Raw genomic sequence first — 26,213 nt, 5'->3', positions numbered from 1 at the left:
AACGAACAAATATTCGGATATTCGTGTACAGCCCTAGTGTACTCGCCGTGTTGTTGTTGTGTTTGTTTCTCAGGTGGCGTATTAGATTGGTCGTGTTGAACGTAGCTCTGTACTTTCCACCACGCGGAACCTCCTTCTTGCAAACATTGCATCTGGCTGTTACACTGCCTTCGCTTTCAATTTTATAATACTTCCAAACTGCTGACATTTTCTCTGTCCTGACTCCCGAGTCACCAGCTGAACGTAGCCTCTCGTTAGCTTACTGCTACTATTAGACACTGCGCCTTGCCCACCCTGTTGCCAGATTTGAGAGAAATAAGCAACCAGGGGGGTATACTACGAAGCAGGATTTTCGCTTAGCCGGCTAACTTCAGGGAAAACTCGGGGTTTCCGGTCCTACGAAGCTGGTTCTCTTTTTAGCGGGCTAGATCTCCATGGTAACTTATGCTGAGCAGCTAACCTGGTCGGTTGCAGGCTAAGAGATCAACTCAGTGAAAGCACTGCCTGCTGACCAATCAGAGCTGAATGTGCGGAGTTTAAAGCGATCAAGTCATATTACAGGAGAAAGGAAATACAGAAAAACTGCGGTTGCAGGAAAGACGGCCGGCAAAAATTACCGACTGTGTGAACGTGAACATGAATAGAATATCACCTCCCATCTTCAGAGCAATCTGACTATTATAACATTAGCGTTAAGAAAGCTTACTTAAATATCTGCCACAACATAAGTAACCGGATCAGAGTACATTAAGTACAGTCCACGGCATATCACTTCATAATGTATCATATATTTCCTTATCTGAGTCAGCTGAGCCGTATCTGGCCGTGCAACACTCACAGTGTCACATACTGTATGCAGAAGTATTATTTTAAGCAACACATTAAGTTGACGAAACACTCGAGACAAATGTAATTAAAGTCAGATCGTGTCTTAGACGGGGCAGTGATATCATAAACCTGTTAATGTACGCATTCAAACACTTGTTCTGTTACCAGCTGTATTCACCTTGCAGGTGCAGCTATGTGGCTTTTATCCTGGATAAAGTGTTTAAGTCATGGATGTTTAAAGTTTAACTTCTTCATATGTCTAATAGTATAGTTTACTTTTCATTCAGGAAGTATGACGCTGCGCTGTCAGTATGCTTCTCCATGTTTGTGATTGGTCGAATGCTCCAAATACCACCCCTTTCATGTGAACGCGCACCTAACTAGATAGGACATGGCTGGCCTGAGCGATCCACTTGATAACCAGGGTCGTAGTACAGTTTAGCGAGAGCGCGTATGTTTTGGATTAGGCCAACCGGCTAACTCAAACATATCCAGGTTAGGTTGAACCAGCTTCGTAGTATAGGCCCCAGGTCTATGAAAACAAGCCCAAAAGAAGCAACACATACATGATGTTGTGTAATTTTAAACCAAAACTAAGGCCTCAGGATGACTTTAAAACGTGAACATGGTCATTTTTGTTTTGTAACATTAAATAAAATAATCTTTAAAAAAATTATATATACAAAAAAAAGATTCGCGACCCCTGATCTTTTTCTCCCGATTCCGATCTTTAAAAATGACGTGATCGGCTCCGATCCCCGATCACCTGATCGGATCGGGACATCTCTATTCATAAGGCTTTCTCTTGAATGGATATTGTGTGGGAACGGACTAATTTTCACTAATGTCATTCATTTCTATTTTGTAGCTCTTTCAGTACAGTCTTCAGGTGGAGACTCATGGACTAAACAGGTGTCTTACACTGGGAGCGAGCCCAACTCTGAGGTAGTGTGCCCTTTCTTTCCTGCAGTTAAAAAATATAATTTGAACACTAATTTCAATGTGTTTTCTTCCTTATTATTGAATAACAAATTGGCGCTACTGAATAACATTGAGAAACATACCAATTATTCCCTGTTCTTCTTTCCCAGGACTCTGATGCTGGCCCCGAGCAGAACAAAGAACAGCACAAGCCCGGGCCCATCGGAAACGAGCGCTCCCTGAAGCACCGCAAGGGATCAGAAGGTGTCGATCGGCTGGAAGGCGGCCCCATCACTCCGGTCAACGGGGTGGACCTCCATGTGGACACTGTGCTGCCTGGGCCTCCTATTGAGTTTGGTGTCAGTGCCAAAGACTCTGATTTCAGCCTGCCACCGGGATCCACCCCAGTGCCCGTGTCCAACCCTGTCAACAAGCTTCAGGACGTACTCACCACCCATGTGAGTGGTTACAGATGTACTTTTATGGGGTTTTGTGAATAAAATAACTAGTGGAATGCATTAAAGATAGATGTGACAATCACCACAGGAATCGGTAATACGGTGCTTCATTTTATTATTTTTTAAATAGAATGATGTGTTTTTCTTGCTTAAAAACAGAGATATTAACTTGCAACTAATTAATACTGAATTTTGGTTTGTTTTGAAACAGACTGCTCTTAATCAGAGTATCCCAATGATGCGTTCCAACCATCTGCAGCCAGGCATGAACCTCAACCCCATCTCCTTCCCCAGTGCTGACCTCACTCTCAAGGTATTTCAACTCTACTCCAATGTACACAGAGCTTTATTTTTTCATGCAGATAAGAGATAAGGAAAGTCTATTTACAGACATAAATAAACATGACTGTGTTATTCAAACATGCATCTAAACGTTGTAATCTCTATTTTCCTTCAGATGGAGTCGGCCCGTAAGGCGTGGGAGAACTCCCAGTCCCTCCCCGAGCAGGGCTCTCCGGGCGGAGGTGTTTCTGGTGTTCAGCCTCCCTGCAGCGTTGGCTCCTCCAGTGGGGTCAGCTACAGTTCCTTTGGAGGGGTTTCAATGCCTCCGATGCCTGTGGCTTCAGTAGCGCCTTCCATGTCCATGCAAGGTAAAACTGCATTTCATTTCCTCTAATAGATGGCGGCTTTATCCATGAGGGGAACTAACAGCCTGTTTGTATCCCCTCTGTAGGTAATCATATTCCCCCGTTGTATCTGGACGGACACGTTTTCCCTAGCCAGCCCCGCCTTGTACCTCCCAACATGACCCAGCAGCAGTCCTACCAACAGGTACAGAGATAAATCCACACACACACACACACACACACACACACACACACACACACACACACACACACACACACACACACACACACACACACACACACTCACTGAGGCGTGTTTGTCTATCAGCAGAATTCTCATTATGTTTTTTTTGTCCATTCAGGCGGCCGCAGCCCAGCAGATCCCAATGTCTTTGCACACGTCTCTTCAGGCTCAGGCTCAGTTGGGGCTTCGGGGGGGTCTCCCCGTCTCTCAGTCCCAAGACATGTTCAACTCCATTCCCCCTTTCAGGTACGACCACCCTAGTTTATCATAGATTTGACATTGGTTTCATTAATAAGCTTTTCTTTATAATAACTAGGGATGCACGATATTGGTTTTTTGAAACCGATACCGATAACTTCCTGATTCTCAAGACCGATACCCGATAATAATATAATATATATATATATATATATTAAATGTACCTGTAGTTTTTGCACACCTGGTGGTAAAAAAGAGACAAATGAGTAGTGCTAGTAGTGAGCAAATGACATGAGTATTACTACTATGAACAAAACAAAGCCAAGAACAGTTTTGACTCTTCAAAGTGACCATATTTATTTTCCCAAATAAACTTCTTGCCTTTTTCAAAAGCCTCGTCGATAGGTAAAATCCCCAGTGCCTTTGCAGCTGGCTTTGGATTCGCCGCTATTTTAGCAGCACGGGCGTCTTCGTACGCTTTTAACACACCATTGTAGCGATGGCGATGTTTCATGTGACTAATCAGGTTGGAAGTATTATAGCTCGTTGCATTTTCCCTCCTCGTGGAACTTCTGCATTGCATTTGTTAATACAAATAGCAAGCGAACTATCTAACTCTGAAACTTTGAAATAGTCTCATACTACCGACAACATGCTTGTTTACTGTCCTGGCTTCACGGCCGCACACCATTTCCGTCACAGCCAGGCATGAGAAGGGAGCGCTGGATTTGTGAAAAACTCCCCTCTTCCTAAACCACTATACCACACTACTGGCAAAACGGGAGGAGCCGAGGGAAAGACAAGCGCCCCTCATCCCAATCCACCCACACCGCAGTATCTTTTTCTTTTTTTTTACCCAAAAAATATATTGTATATTATCGGGGGTATTAATACTTTTATCGGGATGACGTCATCATTCCTAATATCGGACCGATAATTATCGGTGCACCACTGATAATAACCTGTTCCATGAGTCTGGCAACACCCTGTAGTCTAATATGTTATTCTGTTACTCACTATACGATGCTTCCTCCTCCTCTCAGGTCCCAGGTCTACATGCATCCCAACCTGTCCCAGCCCAGCCCCATGGTGCTGTCGGGCGGGGGTCTGAAGGGGCCCTACTCTGCTTTCCCTGGCATGCAGCCCTCAGACATGGTGAAGACGCAGTCAGGCTCACACTACCAGCCTATGAACGGCAGCCAGCAGCTGGTTTATGAGAACCAGATGAACCAGGGGCCTGGTATGGGGTCTTCTCAGCTCATGGACTCTCAGCTCATCCAGGTCAGTGGACTGCTGAAGCTCAGTTACACTACAGCTCAGATACTGCATTCTTATTGATGCTTGTCAGTTTTCAAAATGTATGTATATAAAAATGTAGAGAATACTAGACTGCATAGCATAATTAGACTACATTTGTACTGTTTCTTTAAATAACAACAATATTAACAGTACACATCTTGTCTTCACCAGGTGACCATGCCCCTGCCTGGCTCTCAGCTGCGCTATGGCTCCGCTCAGCAGCATCTCATCCTCCCCCAGTCCATCCAGCTGCAGCAGGGACAGAACCTGTCTGTGGGGGGCCCGCGCCGAATGATGCCCCCCGGCTCCCAGCCTACAGTGATGACTGGCAACAGAGAGGTGTGACCTACTGACCTTTTGTCACTCGAGCAAACTATTGATCCATCATAAGGAACCATGACTGTTTTTGTGCAATAACAGTTGTCGTTCTCGTTCCCTTACTCTCAGGGATCACAGATGGAAATGAAAGGCTTCCAGTTCGCTGAGAAGCCCAATCATTCCCAAGGCATGTCCGGAGGCTCCTATAGGTGAGCAGGAATGATCTGTGCAAATAATAGAATGTAGCGGTCTGGAAAACAAACAAAGGTTTGCTCTTTCTACGAGTATCAGTAATGCACATTTAAGTAAATTAATTTTAAAACTACCTTTTTATTTTCTTCCCTCTCCTCAACAGGCCTGGGTCTGCCAGCCCCAGTGGGAAGCCCTCTGGTCCCGGGGGCCAAATGGGCCCTCTGCCTACACATTTTGCTCAACAGGTATTTCACTTTTAAAGTTATCACAACAGTTATTATTCCTGTGCCATTGAATGAGGTTTATGAACACCTAAGGCCTTGTTACAATTTCTTAACTTTTAATAGCTGCTTTTTTGTCCAATTTAAAATGCAATAACACGATGCTAATTGTGTTTTCATTTATTCCCCCCCCCCCTCCTCTCCATGGACCAATAGGTCCCAACTGCTCAGGGCAACATGGTGATGCACATGCGGCCCCCCACCACTGGCCCTTTCCCCAACCCCATACAGAGACCAGTCATGCAGGTCAATAAACCTGTCCTCATCCGCCCCCCCCCTTACCCCAACCCCGGCCGTGACCACTCCCATTCCACCCCTCCCTTGATCCCTGAGCCCCAAATGAAAGGGCCAGAGGATGGCATGAAGGTGAGCCACCCACTGTAAATATAGGTAATTTAATTTTTTTCAATTTTCTTTTTCTCCATTTGTATTATGTGTGTTGTGTATTTTCTTGGTGTGTGACTTTGACATCAATGGTAGATTTATATTTAACGTATCTGAGAGGTTTGATAGGATACGTTGGTTGTGCTCTTACAATGATCTGGGATAGTATCATTCTACACTGTTAATAATGATGTCATTTTTGGATAATCTCTAGCTGATGAATGTAAGAATAATGCATTTTACAAATGAGAAGTTTCTAATGTCTTACAGATTGTATAGCTCCCTGAGTTAAATGTGTGATATTGGGTATTAAAAAGTATCTCTTTATAGTTTGATGTGTTCATGGTACTTGAGCAATAGATGGTATTTTAGGTAGAAATATGCCTCATGACACTGTTAAACTGATCCAATGAAAAACTAGAAGCCAACAATACTTTGAGACAAACCATGCATTGGCATAGTACCAGCTAACATGGAAAGAAACTCATCTAATGCCTGTTGAGCATCTGGAGTTCTGGCTGATATAAGCCTGGACTCCTGGAGCTATCAAACAAGTGTTGTTGTATGCACACATGTATAGTTTTCCAGCACTGCTGTAGGTCTCTGTAGGTAACTCTGCCCTTTCTTTGTGCAGAATAAAACCATGCGAGAAGTGCGTAAGGCAGTGGGTGAGGGCAAGACACCATCTGGGGGAATGACCAGCAAACTCCAGGAGCCCCTCCCCCCCACGGGGCAAGCCAAACCAGCACGCACTGGAGCCATCAAACCCCAGGCTGTTAAAGTAGAGGAGAGCAAGGCATAACAATGGACCTTAGAATCCTCATCAGCGCTCAGCCTGCCAACACAAGCCCCTCGACATCGCCAGAGCCTCCTATGACCCACCCTATCCCGAGGCACCATGGCAGGGGGTATACATGCAGACATCATAATTCCCCTCTTGAACTGTCAGAACTGGACACTTATTTCACACAACGTATAGAGATATATAAATATATATAAATATATATACATAGACACACACAGTCTTTTAAGCAGATCTCTTCAAGGTCCTCATAATTTATTATTAGTCACTTTTAAGGGGAGATTGGTAAAGAGAAAAGATATTTCTGTTTTTTTGTGTTTCTCTTCAAGGTGTGGAAAACAAAAATGGCCGACTCAGAAAGAGAGCCCTTTTTTCATACCATTTTTGCCAAACTGTATTTACTCCCTCTTTATGGACTGTAACCGTTAAGACCAGGCAGACACTTGATACAACTCACTATGAGAAGCAATGTCTGTTCACATTTTTAAGCAAATTTGAAATGCAGTGGGGCACTTTTTGTCATTTTTCATTGGCGTTTTTGCTGGTTAAAATAATGTTCATTCCTGCTTTGGTAAAGGACTTGTTTTTTTAAACCCCGAAAAAAAAAAATCTCCAATTCGTGGACATCATTGCATGTCACCATGGCAAAAGCGTAAGTGCATCACCCTAGAAATGCATCTTCTGGGGTTCCTCACCCTACACATGAACTTTGGTGAAACTGCTTAGATTGGTAGAAATAATTTCTTTTCTCAAAACTCTGTTCTTTGCTTTTACATTCTGTCGCTCTCTTCTGTATGTAAATTGAAACTAAAAGGTGGAAGTTTTACCAAAATCATGTTGCTTCCATGGGAACTTCACTGGCTTTGATACAGCGTGTGCATGTGATGTGCTGAACGTGTAAACCTGCGGGACTTGTTCTTCGAACAGAGCAACATTTCACAAAGTGATGATTTTTACATCCCTCAGTCTGGGGCGTTTAGCTTTCTTCTTTATAAAGGCTCTTAAAAGACTTTAATCTCTAATTCCGTTAAAATCCCACTTCACACTGATGTGGGGATTTATGAATACATTTTCATCACCATTTGATTATATTCAGCATCTAGTCTCTGAGGTGGCACTAGCAATAAATGCAGCCTAACTATAATCACAATCGGGGTCCAAATAACACATTTTCTGCTGTTGGAAGCTAATGATCACAAATGAGGGGCGTATAGCATCGCTTGTTGAATTAAAATGAGATATTTGCTTAAGCTTTTTTTGTGAACACTGCCGTTCCAGTGACCTACGAAGGACTTTTAAAGTGTTGTTCTATTTGAAAATGTGAAGCTGTTGGAATCATTTATCTTGTTCTTTTTGTAATGGACACTCATTTTGAAACTCACAATGCCAATGTCATTACTGGTTAAATGTTACTGCTTACCATAACGCTCCACAACACTACAAAATGTTGCAATTTATCTTTGACAGTGTTTCACTGGTATGTATGTATATGCATTCTTATCTGTACAGTTGAGCCTTGTCAGCGAGGGGAGTCATAAACCCACATTTCATTTTAGATATTGTGACACTATAAATGATTTAACGTTGATAAAGGTCACTGTGTTCAGAATGGACTGATTTCACTTGTTGATAGGTTTATCTGGCTTGGAGTGTTTTTGCTTCTTATCCCTTACTGCAAAAGATCTTGATGCTTCTCATCATTGTACCCGCGCCAATATGTTGCCCTGAACCTTTTTTTTGTTGTACTTTTAAGATGCATATATTTCCTTTTGTCAAAGGACCAGTGCTTTCGACAGCTGATCCAGCATTTTATTTATCCTACCTGAACTTTTTCCTTTCAGATACTTGGTCATTATTCTCCCTCGTTAAAAAATAGCTTATTGAAAGAAGAAGAAATAAAGCAGTTGTGATTTCTTAAATGTACTGTTGATTCTGTATTCTCACTTTGTCATATTAAAATCATGCAACAAATGGGAAAATTGATTTTAGGCTGTGTCCAGCACATTCCTGAAAAACCGTACAAATGTTGTTTTTTATCATTTATCACTGAAGAAAAAACATGTTCCTCCAGGCACCTGCGTCAATGTCTCCCAGTGGCTACAATTAATGTGGACCCCATCCTTTACATTACAATATTTTTTTATTTATTAAAACATTTTGTTTACTTGGACAGTTTATGCTTGCATGGTTATGCCATGAAACCATTATGTGTCCATTTCAAATCTATTTCTGCCATTTGGGGGAAACAAATAAAAAGGCCAGTCCAGGAATAAAATAAACGTAATGAGCCACTACTAAATGAGTTTAATCCACTATAATATTCAGTGATAATACTACAAATAAAGTGATATTTGTATTGATGCGGTTGCGGTAACTCATCAAAAACGTGACGTCAGAAATTCTCGAGATTTCTGCAGGACGGAAGAAACCTGTCTGGACAAAGACTGTTTTCTTCCTTAGCAACAGGAGGAGGACGCCTTGTTCTGTTCCACGGGATTTATTGGCGTTGGGACAGGCTCCGAGCATTTTCTGTGATTCAACAAGGTAACTTCACTTCTGTTTTCACCATCCTGCCGTAGTTTCTTTGAGTTTGGTAAAGTAAGAAAGATATCCAACTTGACTCGAGAACAAATCGCTTAAATTACACAAACGTCTCTGAACATCTGTTGTAAGACAAGCTACAAAGTAATTCTGATTACAAATAGCCAAAACCGTTCTTCGAGCTGGATACATTGGTCTCTATCTGCAGCCGGAGGAGAGACAAGTGTGCAGGGACCGTCTTCAAAGGGCACCGCCAAAATAAGTGCGATTAAAATAACTTCACATTTATTTGGTGATAATTTCTTGTGTATAATTATCTTTCGCATAATTTAGGTGAACATTTATTGTGTTGTAGACTGCAACAACACCCAATAACTTCATTATTATACAGTGTAGTGTTACCAAAATCCCGTTATAACGTCTCAACAGGTGTTGGAAGTAAATACATTTACTCAAGTGTACTTATTGTGATGTTGTCTACCAAAATGCACATAAATCAGATCTTGCTCCACTCAACATAGCCTACAACAGACTATGCAGATTTGTTCTTGTCCTTTTCATACACATCACTGCACAATGTATAACCAACTTAAATGGCCTTCTTTAAATGTAGACACATGCATTGGCTTCAGCTGATATTTAAATGCATTTATCTTAACTATCCCCCTTATTTAAAGCAGTATGTTGTACCCTACTCACCAATTCATCAAGTTAGACATTCTGTTCAGATTTATTTCTCTGTCCCCTCTGCAAAAAAATTGATTGGCAGAAGAGCGTTAATGTTTAAAGCCCCAACTGACTGGAATACTTTACCTGCTGCTATTAGATCTCTTGCATCATTGGGTATATTTAAACATGCATTGTTAGCTCACTTTCAACTGGTCTGTAGGCCTACTTGTTATAACTGATATTGATTAAACTGATTTGCTTGACTGTCTCAAATTGTAATGATTGTGTGCATTGCTTGAATTTCACAAACAGACTGTATGTGGTTTGTCTTGTGTGTCATGTTTTGCATTTTGTCTTTTTGTTTATATATGTCTGTAAGTTGTTGCTATTGTCGGGACCCCCTTGAAAACTAGATGGTGCATCTCAAGGGGTTTATCCCAATGAATAAAATGTCTATACTTAAGTACAATTTTGAGATACCACCATGTATTTCAATTGTTCTTCTTCTACTCCACTACAAATCAGGTAAATGGTGTAGCCTTTTACTTTAGTTACTTTACAGACTTGGTGAAATAATAATGTGAAATATAATCAACACTTAAAGACTTTAGTTTCACAAGGCCTATACAAAGTATTTAAAACTTGCTGCACCTTTACCAGCTTTGATAAACACTTTTATCTGACACTAATGCATCAATAATTATAATCAATACATATAATATATATTATTCTTCAATGGACCAACCTGTATAAGTATATTTTGAAGCCAATACTTTTGTACTTTTACTTGAGTAACATTTTTGAATGCAGGACCTTGCATATAGCTGGATTGTGTGTGTTTGTCAAATTAATGTATGTGTCTGTCCATACATCTTCTATCATCATTTTAATAGGCGTCTCAGCACAGACAGTATGTTTCAGTTTTCTTTGAATAACCGGTGTGTTTCTGTGACCCAGGATGGCATGGAAGGGCGGCGTCAGGCCTGATGAAGGCCTGATGATGATGCAGGAGTTTGACGACCTGTTGAAAGAGCAGAAGGACAAACTGGAGCATGTTCGCCTGTCTGCTGTTGAACTGAAAGAAAACTTGTCTTGTATTGAACTTGTATGTTCAGCATATCAAATCCATTTTTAAGATGCTTTAGACCAAACTGGTTTTCCTTGAGCTTGTTTTATTTTAACATTATTTTCTTTTTATACAGTGCAACAGTGATCTCACCGAGTCTATCGCTGACCATCTGGAGCGGCTGAATCACTTGTCAGAGCGAGTGGAGACTCTTCACCTTAACACAACTGTTTTTATTCAGGTGAGAAATGGATAGTTTCTGAAGGTATCTGGGTTATTTGCACACATTGGCAATACACCTCTTACACTGTAAATATTGTATTGTGTTTTATGCCATCAGTATGAAAAATAGGACTTTAACCATCCCGTGTTTGCTGTATGCCTATGTCAGTTTGTCACTGATAATGTGTTATAAAATAAATTAGTTAAAGGATAGGCAACATGCAAGCATAACAGCAACGGAAATATGAATGGTATTGATTTCCATCCAGTTATTTGGATGTAGTTGTAAATATTACAAAACATATTTCTAAATGATCTATAGCATCATAAACAAAACAAAGCAGTTGCCATAATCTAGCCCTGATGCAGGTTGTGAACAATTCCTTAAACCACAGAGATGTGTACCAGCAATAGAAGAGGGTTGTGCAGAAATAATAACAATGATGTTGGTGACTATGTAAATCTAAAATGACAAAAGTAAAAAATCCCCCAGTTTTTGCACTGAGGTGATTTATCTAGCTGATGTTATCATCATAGTTTGTCTAGAAAAGTAATTATGTCATTTGAAATACTTGGGACTATTAATACTGAAACATCAGATTCACAATCAGAATTATTTATTTTTCACTCAAAGGGGACATTTTCGTTGTTAGAGCAAAGTATACATAGAGGAAGAAAATAGAACACTAGGCTATTATATAAAAAGGCATGCACATAGTATTTAAAATAAAAAGTATTACAGTTTTCAGAAGTACATAATTCAAGTAGATAGTAAGTAGCAAATATTGAAACATATACAAAAGTATATTGTAATCTTTAATCCTTTCTTCATCTATTTCCAGATGAATACCAAACCTCGTCTATGGGTGGGCAAACAGGGTTCCAAACAAAGCTACCGCCTCGGACGACTCCACAAGGCTGAGGACGTCCAGTCGGAGTTCGGCTGGTCCCCCATCCGTACACGACGAAACAGTAATGCTGCATCTGAAATGTCTTGTAACTGGTGAATTGTGGCCTTAAACAACTACTGCATTTGCTCAAAGTTCCACATAGTTTTAAGCTCACTTCCACCAAATTGATGATAAAGAAAACTCCTGTATTCTTGTTTTGTTGAAAACGGTATTGTTTAATAACATCATGGCTAATCGCGTCCTGTCAAAATGTCCATTATTCATAACATTCAGTTGATCCACTCAATAATACAAATTCAGAGATATTATTCCATTAATTTGTACTATATTACTAAGTAGTGCAATAATTGAATTCTAGTCTTTTAAGGTTTGTGCACTTTTTTTCAAAACATCCAAAAACTGATGCAGGTGCCCCAGCAGCAGGGGTCGCTGCTAAACGCTTCCTTTATGCCCTTGTTCTTCACTTTTGTAAATAAAGCTTTGGCAGAGCGCGTGGGTGACACTAGAAGGAAGGTCCTATTCGCTAAAGTAGCACTACATTCATAAAAAGGATAAGTTTGACCACACACAGTGGTACCTATTTTTGTATCTATATTTAATATTACGGGTAACGAGTAAACCCCTACAAACATGGCAGAAAGTGACTGGGATACCGTGACTGTCTTGAGGAAGAAGGGGCCGTCTGCTTCACAGGCCAAATCCAAGCAGGTTAGCTTGAACGCCTCACTTCGTATTTGTGTTTGATTTATTTCTGAGGCATACTCTCAACTATGGACCCTCTTAACGCGACAACATGATTCAGGTTTTAGTAAATAACTGAGTAAACGTTAATAACATGGTGTCATAGTTAAATGTAGTACACGTGGTTGCGGGTTAAAATGACCAGCAAACACGCTCCGTAGTTTGGTTTGCTAACGTTAGCTAGCTAATAACAACAACAGTAGACGTGTTATTTGACTTCTTCCAGCAAACCGTTTATAACGGATGGGGTGTGGTTTTAACTAACAATATAGTCGGTTTTATTACGAAGGGCGTATGAGAAACTAAACGGCTTTGTTTTCACTAAATACTCTGGTAACCTAAACCAAGTGTATGTCGACAGCCAAACGTCTAGCTTTGCAAATTGAAATCATGTTTTAAAACATCACTTATTAACTTAAATTGTTGTCTTTTGGGCAAGCCAAACCTAACACAAATGTTTACCTTAGTCCGGGTAGCTAGGTAATGTGACTGTTATTTCAAGAAATGTACGGCGACCAACCAACTTGCTAGCTAGCTAGCTAGCATTAGCCAGCTAACCTAAAAAGGGTTCTTGGCAGAGAGCCGAAGACCCCCCTTTCCGGTGGAACTCCATGGGACCTTATTTCGGAAAAAATATGTATTGAAGTCAATGGCGAGAGAAAAGTTATCTTTCGATCCCGTTTGAATTGTGCCATGAATTAGACAAATGATGTTTGTCAATCTTAAAAAATAATTTCCAAGTCAAAAAAGTCACAGTTTGTCGTAAAACTGAAGTAACACTTATTTGTGTGTGAAACCGCTCAATGAACTACATCTCTGGTCTCGCACAATACACGTCACCAACACCAGAATGAGGTGAAAAGTATTAAACTAGGTGAAAATCATTACACGTCTGGGCATGTTGAGAGCTGCTATTACACAAAAAGGGAGTTGGTCGGTTCCGTAAGAGCCAGTATGCGGGAGGCCTACAAGGTTTCACGACGCTGATGTTGGCTTCTGATTCAGAGCATCCGATTCGGCAGTTAAGGGACATTTAATTTACAGCACTGAGCGAACAATCCTCCGTGTTTGAACCTCTTAAATCGCTGCATAGCCGATTTATTTGGACTGGATTATCCCAGAGAGGCTAAAGATTCTTTATAACACGGTTTTAGATTTGTGAAACCTTAATTCTACTTCTGAATTACCCACCGCAGCCTCAGTGAAATAAAACTAGCCGGTCAGTTCGCTTTGCAGCTGGATGAAATGACAGATGTGAGTGGAGAAGCGCAGCTCCTGTCCTTCGTCTGCGCTATGGATAAATGGCTGAAACGTCCGCTTGCTCTGGATTCAGGCCAGGGTTCAAAGGAGCCCGCCGAGAAATGTAAGAAAGAGGCCAAACTGAAACCAAGGCAGTACAGTGAAACATATATATTATTTGGATTCATTTCTACTTCTGCGGACCCACCGCAGCCTCAGTGCTTCTTTTGCGGTGAAGTCCTGGCTAATAGTGCGATGAAGCCAGCGCATTTACAGAGACACCAGAGCACCAAACACTCGGGAAGTGTCGATAAAAGTGAAGAATTTTACAGACGAAAGCTGTTGGAATTTAAGTCGAGCCAGACAGTAATGATGAAAGCCACGAATGTGTCAATGAAAGCACTCGAGGCATCTTACTGCAGTCCCTGCAGCGACTGCGTTGGCCGAAATTATGATAGACAAGAAAGCAGCCGAAGCACTCAAGAAAGTTCCCCTGTCGAAGAACACCGTATCCCGTCGGATCAATGATATGTCTGTTAATATAATTGGACAAGTGGTGAACAAAATAAAACTAGCCGGTCAGTTCGCTTTGCAGCTGGATGAAATGACAGATGTGAGTGGAGAAGCGCAGCTCCTGTCCTTCGTGCGTTACAAAGATGCGTCGGACATAAACGAGCATATTTTATTTTGCAAAACGCTGCCAGGAAAGACAACTGGGGAAGAATTGTTCCAGGTTATCGACAGCTTCAGTTCAGAGAATATGATCTGCAAAACCTGCAGCCACATCTGTACTGATGGAGCAGCTGCGATGACGGGGCGCGTAAAGGGACCTTTTGGGCACGTAAGAAAGGTAAATCCCAACATTAAATGGATGCATTGTATTATTCATCGTGAAGCACTAGCTAGCAAGAGGATGAGCCCTGATTTAAGTGCTGTTATGGATGATGCTGTGAAGATGATACATTTCATCCAATCTCTGCCATTGAATCACAGGCTGTTTGAAACTCTTTGTCATGAGAACGGCACAGAGCACGATCAGCTATTGCCTCACACAGACGTGCGCTGGCTGTCTCGTGGGAAAACGCTACTGAGACTTTATGAACTTCGCAATGAAGTTTTTGTGTTCTTGATGGAGCATCTGCATCCTCTTGCTGTGCAGCTTGAGGATGACAAGTGGGTGGCGCGCCTGGCATATCTTGCTGATGTGTTTACCAAACTCAACGAGCTCAACCTATCACTTCAGGGCAAGGAGTCACATATCCTGAAATTGTATGACAAAGTTCAAGGATTCACAAAAAAGCTCAAACTATGGGAGAGGAAATGTGATGAGGGAGACGTGAGCTGTTTCCCACTACTCAATGCTCATCTTGCCACCACTGCTGTTGCCAGGGGTCCAGTGGTCAAACTGGTGCAAGCACACCTGTCCAAACTCTGCACTGATTTCAGCCAATATTTTCAGGACATTGAAAATAAGTCAGAAAGACTGGATTGGGTGAGGAACCCATTCATTGTGAGTGAGAGCAGCAACAGCCTTCCAGCAATGCTGCAGGAGCCTCTGATGGAATTATCATCTGACCACGGCCATATGCCATTCTGAAGATGGCATATGCTGAGAAGTCATTGACTGAGTTTTTGTGTGATGTGGAGAAGGCATATCCTGAACTGGGAAAACATGCACTGATTGAACTTTTGCCGTTTGGTTCTACTTATTTGTGTGAGGTGACCTTCTCAGCTTTAACGGAGCGTCCACACAGCAGCGTGCGTTGACGCTTGGCGGTGGGTGTGTCTGAAGCTTGGGGATTTTTTGCGACCAACAACCAATCACCTGAATCTCCCGCCCCCGACATACAAAGCAATAGCAATGTTTAAACGAAGTAAACTGGATATAAAACCCTACCAGTTTCACCCACTGTCTCTGCCACCTCCCTCCATGCCTCGCTCCTCCGGTTTGTATCCCGGTAGATGAACAGAGACTGATCATACAGCACCGGGTGATTCACTACCGCTATAATGAATTTCCCCTCAATTTTTTAGGATATGAGGAAATGACCTGCGTAGTCTCTCCCAGCATACACGCGGTTTGATTGGCTAGCGCTTGTACTGGCAGATTTGCATAAACGGGATTACATTGGCTGACACTTCGGACGAGGCGCCAAAAGTTTAACATTGCTCAACTTTTGAAGCGAGCAACGCCAGCAACGCTCCACGTCGCTTCCCAAAATGCAGTTCTGCTTAAAGTGACGTCACCCCATTCAAAGTGAATGGGCAGAAGCGTTGGAAGCTTCAACGCACGCCGCTGTGTGGACGGGCCGTAACACACATCAAAACCAAGCAGAGGAACATACTGGATGTGGAGACCAGCCTGGTCACAGCTGTTTCCACACTGCCTCCAGAACTATCAAAGCTTATGAAAGACAAGCAAACTCAAGTGTCTCATTAAAGCTCACATGACTGGTGAAAAGAAACTGCTAGGCTTATACTGATTCTGGATATTATTTATTATTCTGAAAGTGTTTTGTTCCTGAATTAAAGTTGAAATGCCTGTTTAAAGGGGACTTATTCAAAGGGGCTCCAGTTTTAAGCCTAAATGTTACAAGATTTATATATATATATATAGCAAAGATAAGTTGATTATTTTGATTTCATATGTATTTATTATATTATTTATTTTCAAGGCAACATATTCATTTTAATTTATTTTTATTGAGTGATTTAAGTTAAAATTAAGAAAATGCCTGAGAATTAGATGTTCAAATTAAGGAGATGAAATAAAGTTATTTTCATTCAATAATCAGTTACGTTCTACTTGTGAAGGATCATCAGCACGTATGAGTGAGGGGGTACTCATGGTATGACAAAAGGCTCACGGGGTACACAAGAAAAAAAAGGTTGGGAACCACTGCCTTAGAGGAACATTTTGAATACTCTTATCAACATATGAGTGGACAAATATGCTTTATGTTTGTTTATTATCATTGGAACAATGACAAATATTCTCCTGAATATTCTCAACACAACCTCTCTCTCTCTATTACATTCTCTCCCAACCCTGTCTACTTCTTTGCACTGAGCCAGTTGCTCAAACAGACGAGCCTGTTTACAGTTGTCGGCGAAATACCGCTCCTCTGTCTTCATCTTCAGTCAAAGCATGAGACGTTCCCACTGTGGGTCAAAATAATGCGCTGTGATGTGCAGTCGACACGTTGGATGCGATCCGAATTATCTAACGCAGCCCCTCGTCCTCCACAATGTTAAGCTGTAGCCACCCATTTAGCTATCGATGTTAAAAGCTTGATGCTCGTAGAAGTGTCCAGGCGTCTCCCCGACAAACTTTCAAGCATGGTCTGCAGCAAGCGAGCGGCAGGAGCGGGGCTGTCAGCATCAGCTATGTGCTTGGCTTGCTGTTTAAAACACCTTTTTTTTGTATCCATATCTCTTTCGCTAGAATCTCCCACCATCCAACTAACAACTACAACGTCAAGCCTTTGGACCCTGAAACTACGGGGCGGGCCGAGGACACACATGCGCTAATCGCGCGTTAAAATAATTAGTGGCGTTAAAAATGTTTGCGTTAAATTGACAGCCCTAGTATATTAGGGCTGCAACAAACGACTAATTTGATAATCGATTAATGAAACGATTAATCGACTATTCGGACTATTACTGTATGCCAGAGATGGGGACTCGAGTCTGCGATTCGGACTCGAGTCGCACTTAAGTCGCGCACACACAGAGACTTGAGACTTGACTTGGACTCGTGACCAAAAGACTTCAGACTCGACTTGGACTCGTGTGTTGGGACTCGTGAACAATCATTGTGTTTTCTATTTTTGGCGTATTAAAGGTGGGGTAGGTACATTTGAGAGAAACCGGCTCGAGATCGCTAGAATTTGAAAATACACAACCGGAGATAATCTGCTAGAGGCTGCTACTTCCTTATAGAGCCCGCCTCCTCCAACACACACGAACGCGCACATGACCAATGAGGGCACGAGATAAGTTTGTGCCCAGATGGAAGGCTGACAGGCAGGTAGGCCATCCAGTTATTTTAGCCGGGCTCATTACACGCAGACGTGCGCGCCTCTGTTACTACCTCGTAGTAACACCATGGCGACCGGCGGCACACCTGCGGCTGTACCGCTTGTAATTAGGTTAAACTACAAACACTTCGAACAAAACGCCGGTGGCACCAACAAAAGGAGCGCACACTGCAAAGTCTGCAATATCAAAATCAAGGATGCTGGCGCAACAACGTCGGATTTCATCAGGCACTTGAAAACTCACCCGGAGAGGTCAGTCACATTAACGCATATGGACGGTTAGCAAACATGTTTAGCTCAGCATCAGCTACGTAATGTTAACTTAGCTTGCTACTAGCTTTGTAACTGAATATTTGAAAAGATGAGTGAATGTTTGCTTGTCACACTTGTTTGAGTTGAGTGGCGTTGACATCCAACTCTTGACATGACATAAAAAAGGTCGGTAACGTTAATCATTACGTTCCGCTGCCACCATCTACTGGCTAACGTTAAACGTAGAAAATACATAGTTACATACATAAATACATCTGTGGTTTTATAGGCAGGTTACAGGTTTATTGTTGACCACGTAGCGTTAATGTTACAGGTTTATCAGGTTACCATGACACTGGCTTTGAGTGAGAGGATAGAGGAATATGTTTATTAATAGTAGACTTAAAATATGTCATTAGAGATCCAGTGTATAATAACACAGTAAATGTCGATTACTGCCAGGGCTGCCGAATAATCGATTTTGATCATGGTCAGTTTCTGGCAACCCTAGATAGCAGCAGATAATAGAAGGCTTATTACAACCAGAAGAGACATGAGACTTTTATTTTTTTAGAGACTTGAGACTTGACTTGGACTCGTGACCAAAGACTTGAGACTTGACTTGGACTTGCAAAAAAAGACTTGTGAACATCTCTGCTGTATGCCTTCCACAATTTCTTTTAGACTAAGCTTGAGGTTGTTTTAGGCATGTGGAAACTAACAATGAAGACAATAAAGACGGATACTTGATTCAAAAATACATATATTATTAAATGAACTAAACAAATTGTGAACAAAATTAACATTGCTTTTATTTAAATTAAATAAATAATATTTCACATCAAAAGAAACAATGTTTAAACAAATCGTATTAAATAATCTGACAGAATAGCTGAAACTTTAACAAAATAAATAACTCTGTTACCTCTAATCATTAACCATATTTGTATAATTTTGTTAACTTCGTGTGTTGCTGACGTGGAAAAGTTATTCGTGGATGGGGGGGGGTGGTCTACCGAGCTACTAGAAAGACAGTCGAACCCGGTGCATTCCTCCATCTGAATGTGGAGCACTGCTAAATGTTTAGACAAATTGCTCGTGTTACCTCAGTTTCATGCTAAACTCTTGTTGCACTATTGGCAACGAGCATTGTCCACATCAAGACGGGTAACATTTAACCACACCTTGGAGCGCTTCTCTCCGCCATCCCCGCCGTGTGTTGCTGCATGTAGCAGCCGCGTGTGTGTAAACCCCGCCCCCTCGCACACAGACGGGGGAGAGAGATCTCGTCTGGATTGGAAAGATCAAAAATACACCATAGACAAATTTTTTTTTGTCTTTTTGCATATTAGAAACGAATTGCCGACACTAAGACTGCGATATAATGTTTATGTAGCAATAATACATGACATATCTTTTTTAAATGTCTCCAGTACCGATAAAAATACATATAACGGAGCTTAACGGCGTGTAAAACACATGTGATGACGTAACCAACGAATCGACGACTGAATTAGTTGGCAACTAATTTGGTCATCGATTTTAATCGATTAAGTCGATTAGTTGTTGCACCCCTATAGTATATACCAGAGGTGGGACCAAGTCATTGTTTTGCAAGTCCGAGTCAAGTCTTTGGGCTCAAGTCCAAGTCAAGTCTCAAGTCAGGATGGGCAAGTTCAAGTCAAGTCCGAGTCCTAAACTTTGACAAAACGAGTCATAAACAAGTCATTATGTGCTTTTCACCAAATGTAATGACATCGATCAACAGAATAATACTTAATAATCAAACTGCTCTTTATTAGTCACATTAATAATTTAATAATCAATTTTCTCTCTGCTGGTAAAGTAACGTGTTTTTTTTCTATTTTAAGAGGGATCAGTAAGGTAAGGCTACCATGACGGTTTGATTCAGAAGGAGTTTCATTGATAAGATCCCTGATGTTGAGGTGACCAGAATGTTTATTTCCACTGTGTACAACATGTTATAAGGGAGCCACAATCTATCTTTATGCCAGGGATAATGTGCAGCGAGGCGGTCTCTCTGGGGAAAAGAACACCTGAATCTAGATCCCTCTGCAGGTGGTACTTTAAGTATATTTTGATGCTAATACTTTTGTACTTTTACTTGTAACATTTTGAATGCAAGACTTTTTATTGTAACCGAGTATTCCTACACTCTGGTACTTTTACTCAAGTACAAGATCTGAACTTCTCCCACCTCTGACAATAAATCCTGAGTTACCAAAAACCTGCTCTGAAGGTTATTTTCATTTTACAAATCCTGCACTCAGCTTTGCTTTCTCCAATATCATTGAAAAGCAGCCAGATGCTGCTTCTTTTTTCGGTTTTCGCTCATTTCTTGACTTTTTCCGACGCGCTTGCATTTAAATCCGTCTCCCCATCTCCCCGTTGCTCTGTAGCTGGCCTGTACCACTACACCTGCTGTGCCCCCCACCCTTCTTTCACATAATGGTATGATCCTAGTGTGTCCTCGCATATGATTGGCCGCATGGTGGCCCAGCTAAATAAAGTCCCGCCCCTGCCTGCAAGGATTCTCAGCAAGAGTAGGAGCGGCTGGAGATTTTGCTCTCCCCGACGGGAGTCTGCTCTTCTAGCGGCATCTCGCGATCGGCGTGTTGGAAACCCCTGAATTAAATGATCAAGTCAGAAGGCTCGTGGCCAAGTTAAGTCCCAAGTCATTGGTGTTCAAGTCCAAGTCGAGTCGCAAGTGTTTTGTGATTTTGTCAAGTCGAGTCTCAAGGCATCAAATTGGTGACTCTGGTTTATACAGCTCTCAACATGCCCAGACTTGTATTGATTTTCTCCCCGTTTAATACTTTTCGCCTCATTCTGAAAGCAAGAGGTGAAATGTGCTAACGTGAAGGCCAGCTTGGTGTTAATGGCGTGTGTTGTGCGAGACCAGAGATTTAGTTCATTGAGCGGTTTTACAAAAAACAAAAAGTGTTACTTCTCAATAGAGCCGAAGTCCCTCCCTTTCTGATGGACCTCCATGGGACCTTATTTCGGAAAAATTACGTATTGAAGTCAATGGCGAGAGAGAAATTATCTTTCGATCCCGTTTGAATTGTGCCATGAATTACACATATGATGTTTGTCAATCTTAAAAAAATAATTTCCAAGTAAAACAAGTCACAGTTTGTCATAAAACTGTTGAAATATATGACTATGAAAAATACGCTACTAGAAACACTACAAATCCAAGAGTCGCCTAAGTGATGTCATAACTGATGTCACTGTTTCTCTGGCTGCAGTCACCACTGTTCACGAGCAATGTCCCGCCCACAGCGCTATCTGATAGGCTATTACTGAAGTGTCAATCAACACTGAAGATTTTCCGGGCTGCAGCCAGCCAGAGAGGCGGGTCCACCGGAAAGGGAGGGACTTCGCCTCTCTATAGTTAGCTTAGGCACACTACTCCACTCTAACTAACCACTCCTTAAAAAGGTTTATGCTTTTATCTGGCATAGCACGCATTGCCAACCCCCATGCTGATCTGATAATTATTGTTAGCAAATCATGTAGTAAAACACCTATGTAATGCTGTAGATATATGTGTGTCAAAAAATACCACAGGTAAATTAATCTAGTGTGACAGCTGTTTTAATATACATTTATAAAACGTTGTTTTACTGTCCCTTCTGGAAAGTACGTGCGTGGTTTTGCTCCGACCAGACTGATCATGTTGTCTTTTGTTTATTTAATGCGTCATATCTAGATGGGCAGATTAGTTACATATTAACGACTGGCTTGGAAATTATGATTCAAAAGTTGAACCTGGTCATGATGCAATCTACTGTCAATTTAATTTAGCATTTGTTTTTACATTAATGATATTTACATGTCCAATTTTTCTCTAGGCAATCGCAGCTGCTCAGAGACGTGGGCAAGACGTTGAGACATCCAAGAAATGTAAATTTATACTTTTTGTACTAGATAATTATAATTTCCCAGAAAGCAAAATATTGAATTAATTTAACAGCTTAAGTCATTATAACGCTGTTTATGCAGGTCTTTCACCTTTGATGATGCCTCAACATTATGTGTGACCCACTGCTTGTCTCACAGGGTCTGCGGGGCAGAATAAACAGCACCTCGTGACAAAGAACACATCCAAATTGGACCGGGAGACAGAGGAGCTCCATCATGAACGCGTTCCCCACGAGGTGGGCAAATACATCCAGCAAGGCAGAGGGGACAAAGGTCTGACCCAGAAAGACTTGGCCACTGTGAGTATACAAACTTCTCTGGGTGTATAAAACGTGAATCCAAAGTTTGCAAAAAATCTAGATAAAGCTGATAATGTTAAACAAATATCCACACATTACAATAAGCTTACTGATGTGCAGCTCCAGTTAGCATAACATCATCCAGGGGTTGAAGCCAAGAATGTACAAATAGCTGCCTCTTATTGAATAGATAACTTAGCAAAGACATAGACTTAAAGGTCCCCTATTATGCAAAATCCACTTTGTCCTGTCTTGTATACATAAACATGTGTCCCCTCTGTGTAAAGAGAGTCTGAAATCAAATCAAATCAAGTTTTATTTATATATCACATTTATAAACGAGTTTTGGTCGAGCCAAGGTGCTGTACATATAATAAAAAATAGCCTACGGTAAAGACACTTTACAGCAAATACAACAGCACAGATTGTTCAGAATATCAGTATGAGAAAAACGACACCCTCTATCCTTAGACCCTCACATCGTACAAGGAAAAACTTCCAGAGAAAACCCACAGTTTAAGGGGAAAAAATTAGAGAAACCTCAGGGAGAGCAACAGAGGAGGGATCCCTCTCCCAGGACGGACAGACGTGCAATAGATGCCGTGTGTAAATCGAAGAGATAATACATTTTACAGCATATAGACCGAATGTTAGGAAATGCATGTGTCTGTAATAAGAAGATGAATCCACGAGGATGTCAGCTACAATCCTGTGGAAGCCATCAGGGAGGCAGCTAGGGCTGCAACAAACGACTAATTTGATAATCGATTAATCTATCGATTAATGAAACGAAAAGTAGGGGGAAAAAGGCAGACAGGTTAAGGGGGTGGGGGGGGAAGTAGCGGAAAAATAAACCTATTAAACTAACTATACAGTGGGGAAAGCCTTGGTAAAAAGGTGCGTTTTGAGGGCTTTTTTGAAAATGTCCAGGGTTGGGGCGCTGTGGATTTCGGGGGGGAGAGAGTTCCAGAGGGTGGGGGATGCCACACTGAAGGCTCTGTCACCAAAAGTCCGCAAATAACTCTGTTACCTCTAATCATTATGTTTGTATAATGTAGTTAGCTCCGTGTGTTGCTGCTAGCATACATAACACCTGACGTGGAAACGTTACTCGTGGACGGGGCTACAGAGCTACTAGAAAGACAGTCGAACCCGGTGCATTCCTCCGTCTGGATGTGGAGCACTATTGCTAAATGTTTAGACAAATAGCTTGTGTTACCGCCCTTACATGCTAAACTCTTATTCCACTTTTGGCAACGAGCATTCTCCACATCGAGACGGGTAAAGTTTAACCACCTCGGAGCGCGTTCTCTCCGCCATCTCCCACGTGTGTGTGTTGCTGCATGTTGCAGCTGCCCGTGTGTAAACTGCCCCGCCCCCTCGCAAGCAGGCGGGGGAGAGAAAGATCGAAAATACATCAAAGGCGCATTTGTTTGTCTTTTTGCATATTAGAAACGAGTTGGCGACACTAAGACTGCGATATAATGTCTTTGTAGCAATAATACATGACATATATTTTTTAAATGTCTCCCGTACCGATAAAAAGACCAATAAAGTTAGAGCTTAACGGGGCGTAAAACACACGTGATGATGTCACCAACGAATCGACGACTGAATTAGTTGGCAACTAATTTGGTAATCGATTTTAATCGATTAAGTCGATTAGTTGTTGCACCCCTAGAGGCAGCATGACGAGACCCAAGGCAGGACCGCATAGACAGGTTCAGCCACGACCCGAAGTCCACGACTTAATCCAGAACTCGGGATAGAGGATCCAAGACACAGGACTACAGCAAGAGGATCAGACTCGACTCCGGATCCCGGCGTTGATATAGATACAAAACAAGAAAAAAGATGTGGCTGGGTTAATCGGAACAAGAGAATACACAGACACAGACAGAGAGGGAAAAGGTCATTGGATAAAAGTTATTCTTGATAACCCTCTAGAAAGATCTCATGAACTTCCCCACTCAATCTATCAAGACCCGAGCAGTTCTATTAGATATAGATAAGAAACAGAGATGGGGAGCACAACAACCTATCTCTTCGTCAGATGCACTGAACGATTCTGATCAATTTATATAAAAACCTGTCTGAAAATCAGCTGATCAGATTTTGGCCGCTTTATGATGACATAACGATTGTTTGGCTTGTAGCCAATAACCAACCAAGGGGAGTGGCTCCTTATTTTAATCTAAAGTAACAGAGAATCAGCACTTTTGAAACAGAGGGGTTTATGGGATGCTACAATGCACGGTCTGTTAGGTATTTCAGCCAAACAGAGACATGTTTTGCATATATCTGAGACCTATAATATATTGATGAAAAACAGTATAATAGGAGACATTTAAAATACATGTATTTTGGGAAAGTATTAATAATTTCTATGCACAGTCCTGTATAAAAGGATTTAGTTTGAAAAGATCACATTTCAGAGTAAGCTCCTTTTTATCTAACCATCATCCCCTCAAAATAGGTAATGTTAAGAAATCACATCCACTTTGTTGGTTTCAGTTTTCTCCAACAATGTGGAACTAAATGATGCCCAGCTATGCTCGAGTAGTTTTGCTGGTGGTGGTTTGACACATTTCTTAATTATTTATGAAAAATCTTCTCCTCAGAAAATTAATGAGAAGCCTCAAGTCATCGCAGACTATGAATGTGGGAAAGCAATTCCAAACAACCAGGTCCTGGGCAAGATAGAGAGAGCAATTGGTAAGAAAAGCATTTGCTAATGATTATGATTTATAAAGTCTCAATTTGGCAGTTGTATAACACTTTTGAATTGTCTGTCATGAACAGGTCTCAAACTGCGTGGGAAGGACATTGGGCTACCCCTGGAGCCAAAGACCATGAAAAAGTGAAGACAAAGCCTCGAAATCAGCCCACCCCAGGCCCCTTCTTCCCCTGTCCAAAAACTAGAACCCTTTCCATACCCTCCTTCCAAGAACCCTTTAAACCCCCCTCCCTACCTTCCTCCCCCCCCTCCCCCTACCTGGGCTGATCTCACCTGTGTCCTCCCTCAGGACCGGGTTCTCCACTGCATCACCGGCTGCTTATTGAAACTGTTTCTCGACCACATAATCAAATGAATGATCGAACGTATTTTTCAACGTCACTAACTCTGGAGTTCTGTGAATCCGTTTGCTTTGGCTTTGGCATGATGAATTCAACTTTTTAATGTAGACTAATTTAAAGAAGTAGAATTATTTTTCATTACCAAACAAACTACGTTGACTCACGTTATTTCTGAGCATGATGATAAGCCAAAAGTGCTCAATTGCATCTTTTTTTTCACTCACGAGGAAAGCGAGTGGATGTCATTACAGTGTTGAAATGTTTTAATGCTGTACTTTGTTTTGATCTTTTAAAATAAAGTCTCGCAATTCATGACAGTTCTGTGTGTGCATTGGTGGGCCATGGTGAAGAGTTTTTAATAATTCCTAAAAAGTTACAAATATTATTTCTTAAAGCTGTAAAACATTTACATGTTTTAATTGTATGTCTCACAATAAATCAAACCTGAACATGTTGTTTTACATTTTAAAATGGCTCACTGCCTATAATTGAAGCAACCCTCTCCAGTTTTAAGTGTTTTGGTAGCAACAGCAATAAGAGTTAAACACAATATATGACATAGAAGAGTTTAAAGGATAGTTATAATAACAAAATAAAAACCTGACATCAAAGATGAATATAATCAAAGTGGTTTAAATATATACAGATATTAATAA

The 26,213-nt window shown here is 41.3% G+C and overlaps 2 protein-coding genes across 9 annotated transcripts in view; both read left to right on the top strand.

The window, feature by feature from the left end:
* Positions 1 to 8,534, top strand: part of prrc2b (proline-rich coiled-coil 2B) — a 29,243-nt gene extending 20,709 nt beyond the window's left edge. For 5 of the 8 annotated variants that reach the window (XM_034096175.2, XM_034096176.2, XM_034096180.1 and 2 more), the window contains 12 exons: positions 1,697 to 1,773; positions 1,920 to 2,207; positions 2,419 to 2,520; positions 2,665 to 2,857; positions 2,941 to 3,038; positions 3,196 to 3,323; positions 4,319 to 4,556; positions 4,746 to 4,913; positions 4,995 to 5,101; positions 5,248 to 5,329; positions 5,522 to 5,731; positions 6,384 to 8,534. In XM_034096175.2, coding sequence (XP_033952066.1) covers positions 1,697 to 1,773; positions 1,920 to 2,207; positions 2,419 to 2,520; positions 2,665 to 2,857; positions 2,941 to 3,038; positions 3,196 to 3,323; positions 4,319 to 4,556; positions 4,746 to 4,913; positions 4,995 to 5,101; positions 5,248 to 5,329; positions 5,522 to 5,731; positions 6,384 to 6,551 — 1,859 coding nt within the window. In that variant the 3' untranslated portion in view covers positions 6,552 to 8,534. The remainder of the gene's footprint in view (positions 1 to 1,696; positions 1,774 to 1,919; positions 2,208 to 2,418; positions 2,521 to 2,664; positions 2,858 to 2,940; positions 3,039 to 3,195; positions 3,324 to 4,318; positions 4,557 to 4,745; positions 4,914 to 4,994; positions 5,102 to 5,247; positions 5,330 to 5,521; positions 5,732 to 6,383) is intronic. The other 3 variants (XM_034096181.2, XM_034096178.2, XM_034096177.2) reach the window with 1 other exon arrangement.
* A 3,916-nt stretch (positions 8,535 to 12,450) lies between these two features.
* Positions 12,451 to 25,869, top strand: edf1 (endothelial differentiation-related factor 1). Its single transcript, XM_034096531.2, has 5 exons — positions 12,451 to 12,668; positions 22,111 to 22,162; positions 22,319 to 22,479; positions 25,101 to 25,194; positions 25,282 to 25,869. The coding sequence occupies exons 1-5, from the start codon at positions 12,591 to 12,593 to the stop codon at positions 25,341 to 25,343; spliced, it is 447 nt and encodes a 148-aa protein (XP_033952422.1). The 5' UTR covers positions 12,451 to 12,590; the 3' UTR covers positions 25,344 to 25,869.
* The last annotated feature ends 344 nt before the right edge of the window (positions 25,870 to 26,213 follow it).

This window comes from Pseudochaenichthys georgianus, chromosome 12 (assembly GCF_902827115.2).
Source record: "Pseudochaenichthys georgianus chromosome 12, fPseGeo1.2, whole genome shotgun sequence".
Taxonomy (NCBI): Eukaryota; Metazoa; Chordata; class Actinopteri; order Perciformes; family Channichthyidae; genus Pseudochaenichthys; species Pseudochaenichthys georgianus.
The sequence above is the reverse complement of the archived record's forward strand: the minus strand, read 5'-3'. Positions and strand labels throughout refer to the sequence as shown.

Excerpts from the sequence above, each read along its gene's own strand:
- edf1 (XM_034096531.2), top strand. The coding sequence starts at position 12,591 with ATGGCAGAAAGTGACTGGGATACCGTGACTGTCTTGAGGAAGAAGGGG. Across the intron at positions 12,669-22,110 it reads CACAGGCCAAATCCAAGCAG|GCAATCGCAGCTGCTCAGAG; the intron begins GTTAGCTTGAAC and ends ATTTTTCTCTAG. Across the intron at positions 25,195-25,281 it reads CAAGATAGAGAGAGCAATTG|GTCTCAAACTGCGTGGGAAG; the intron begins GTAAGAAAAGCA and ends TGTCATGAACAG.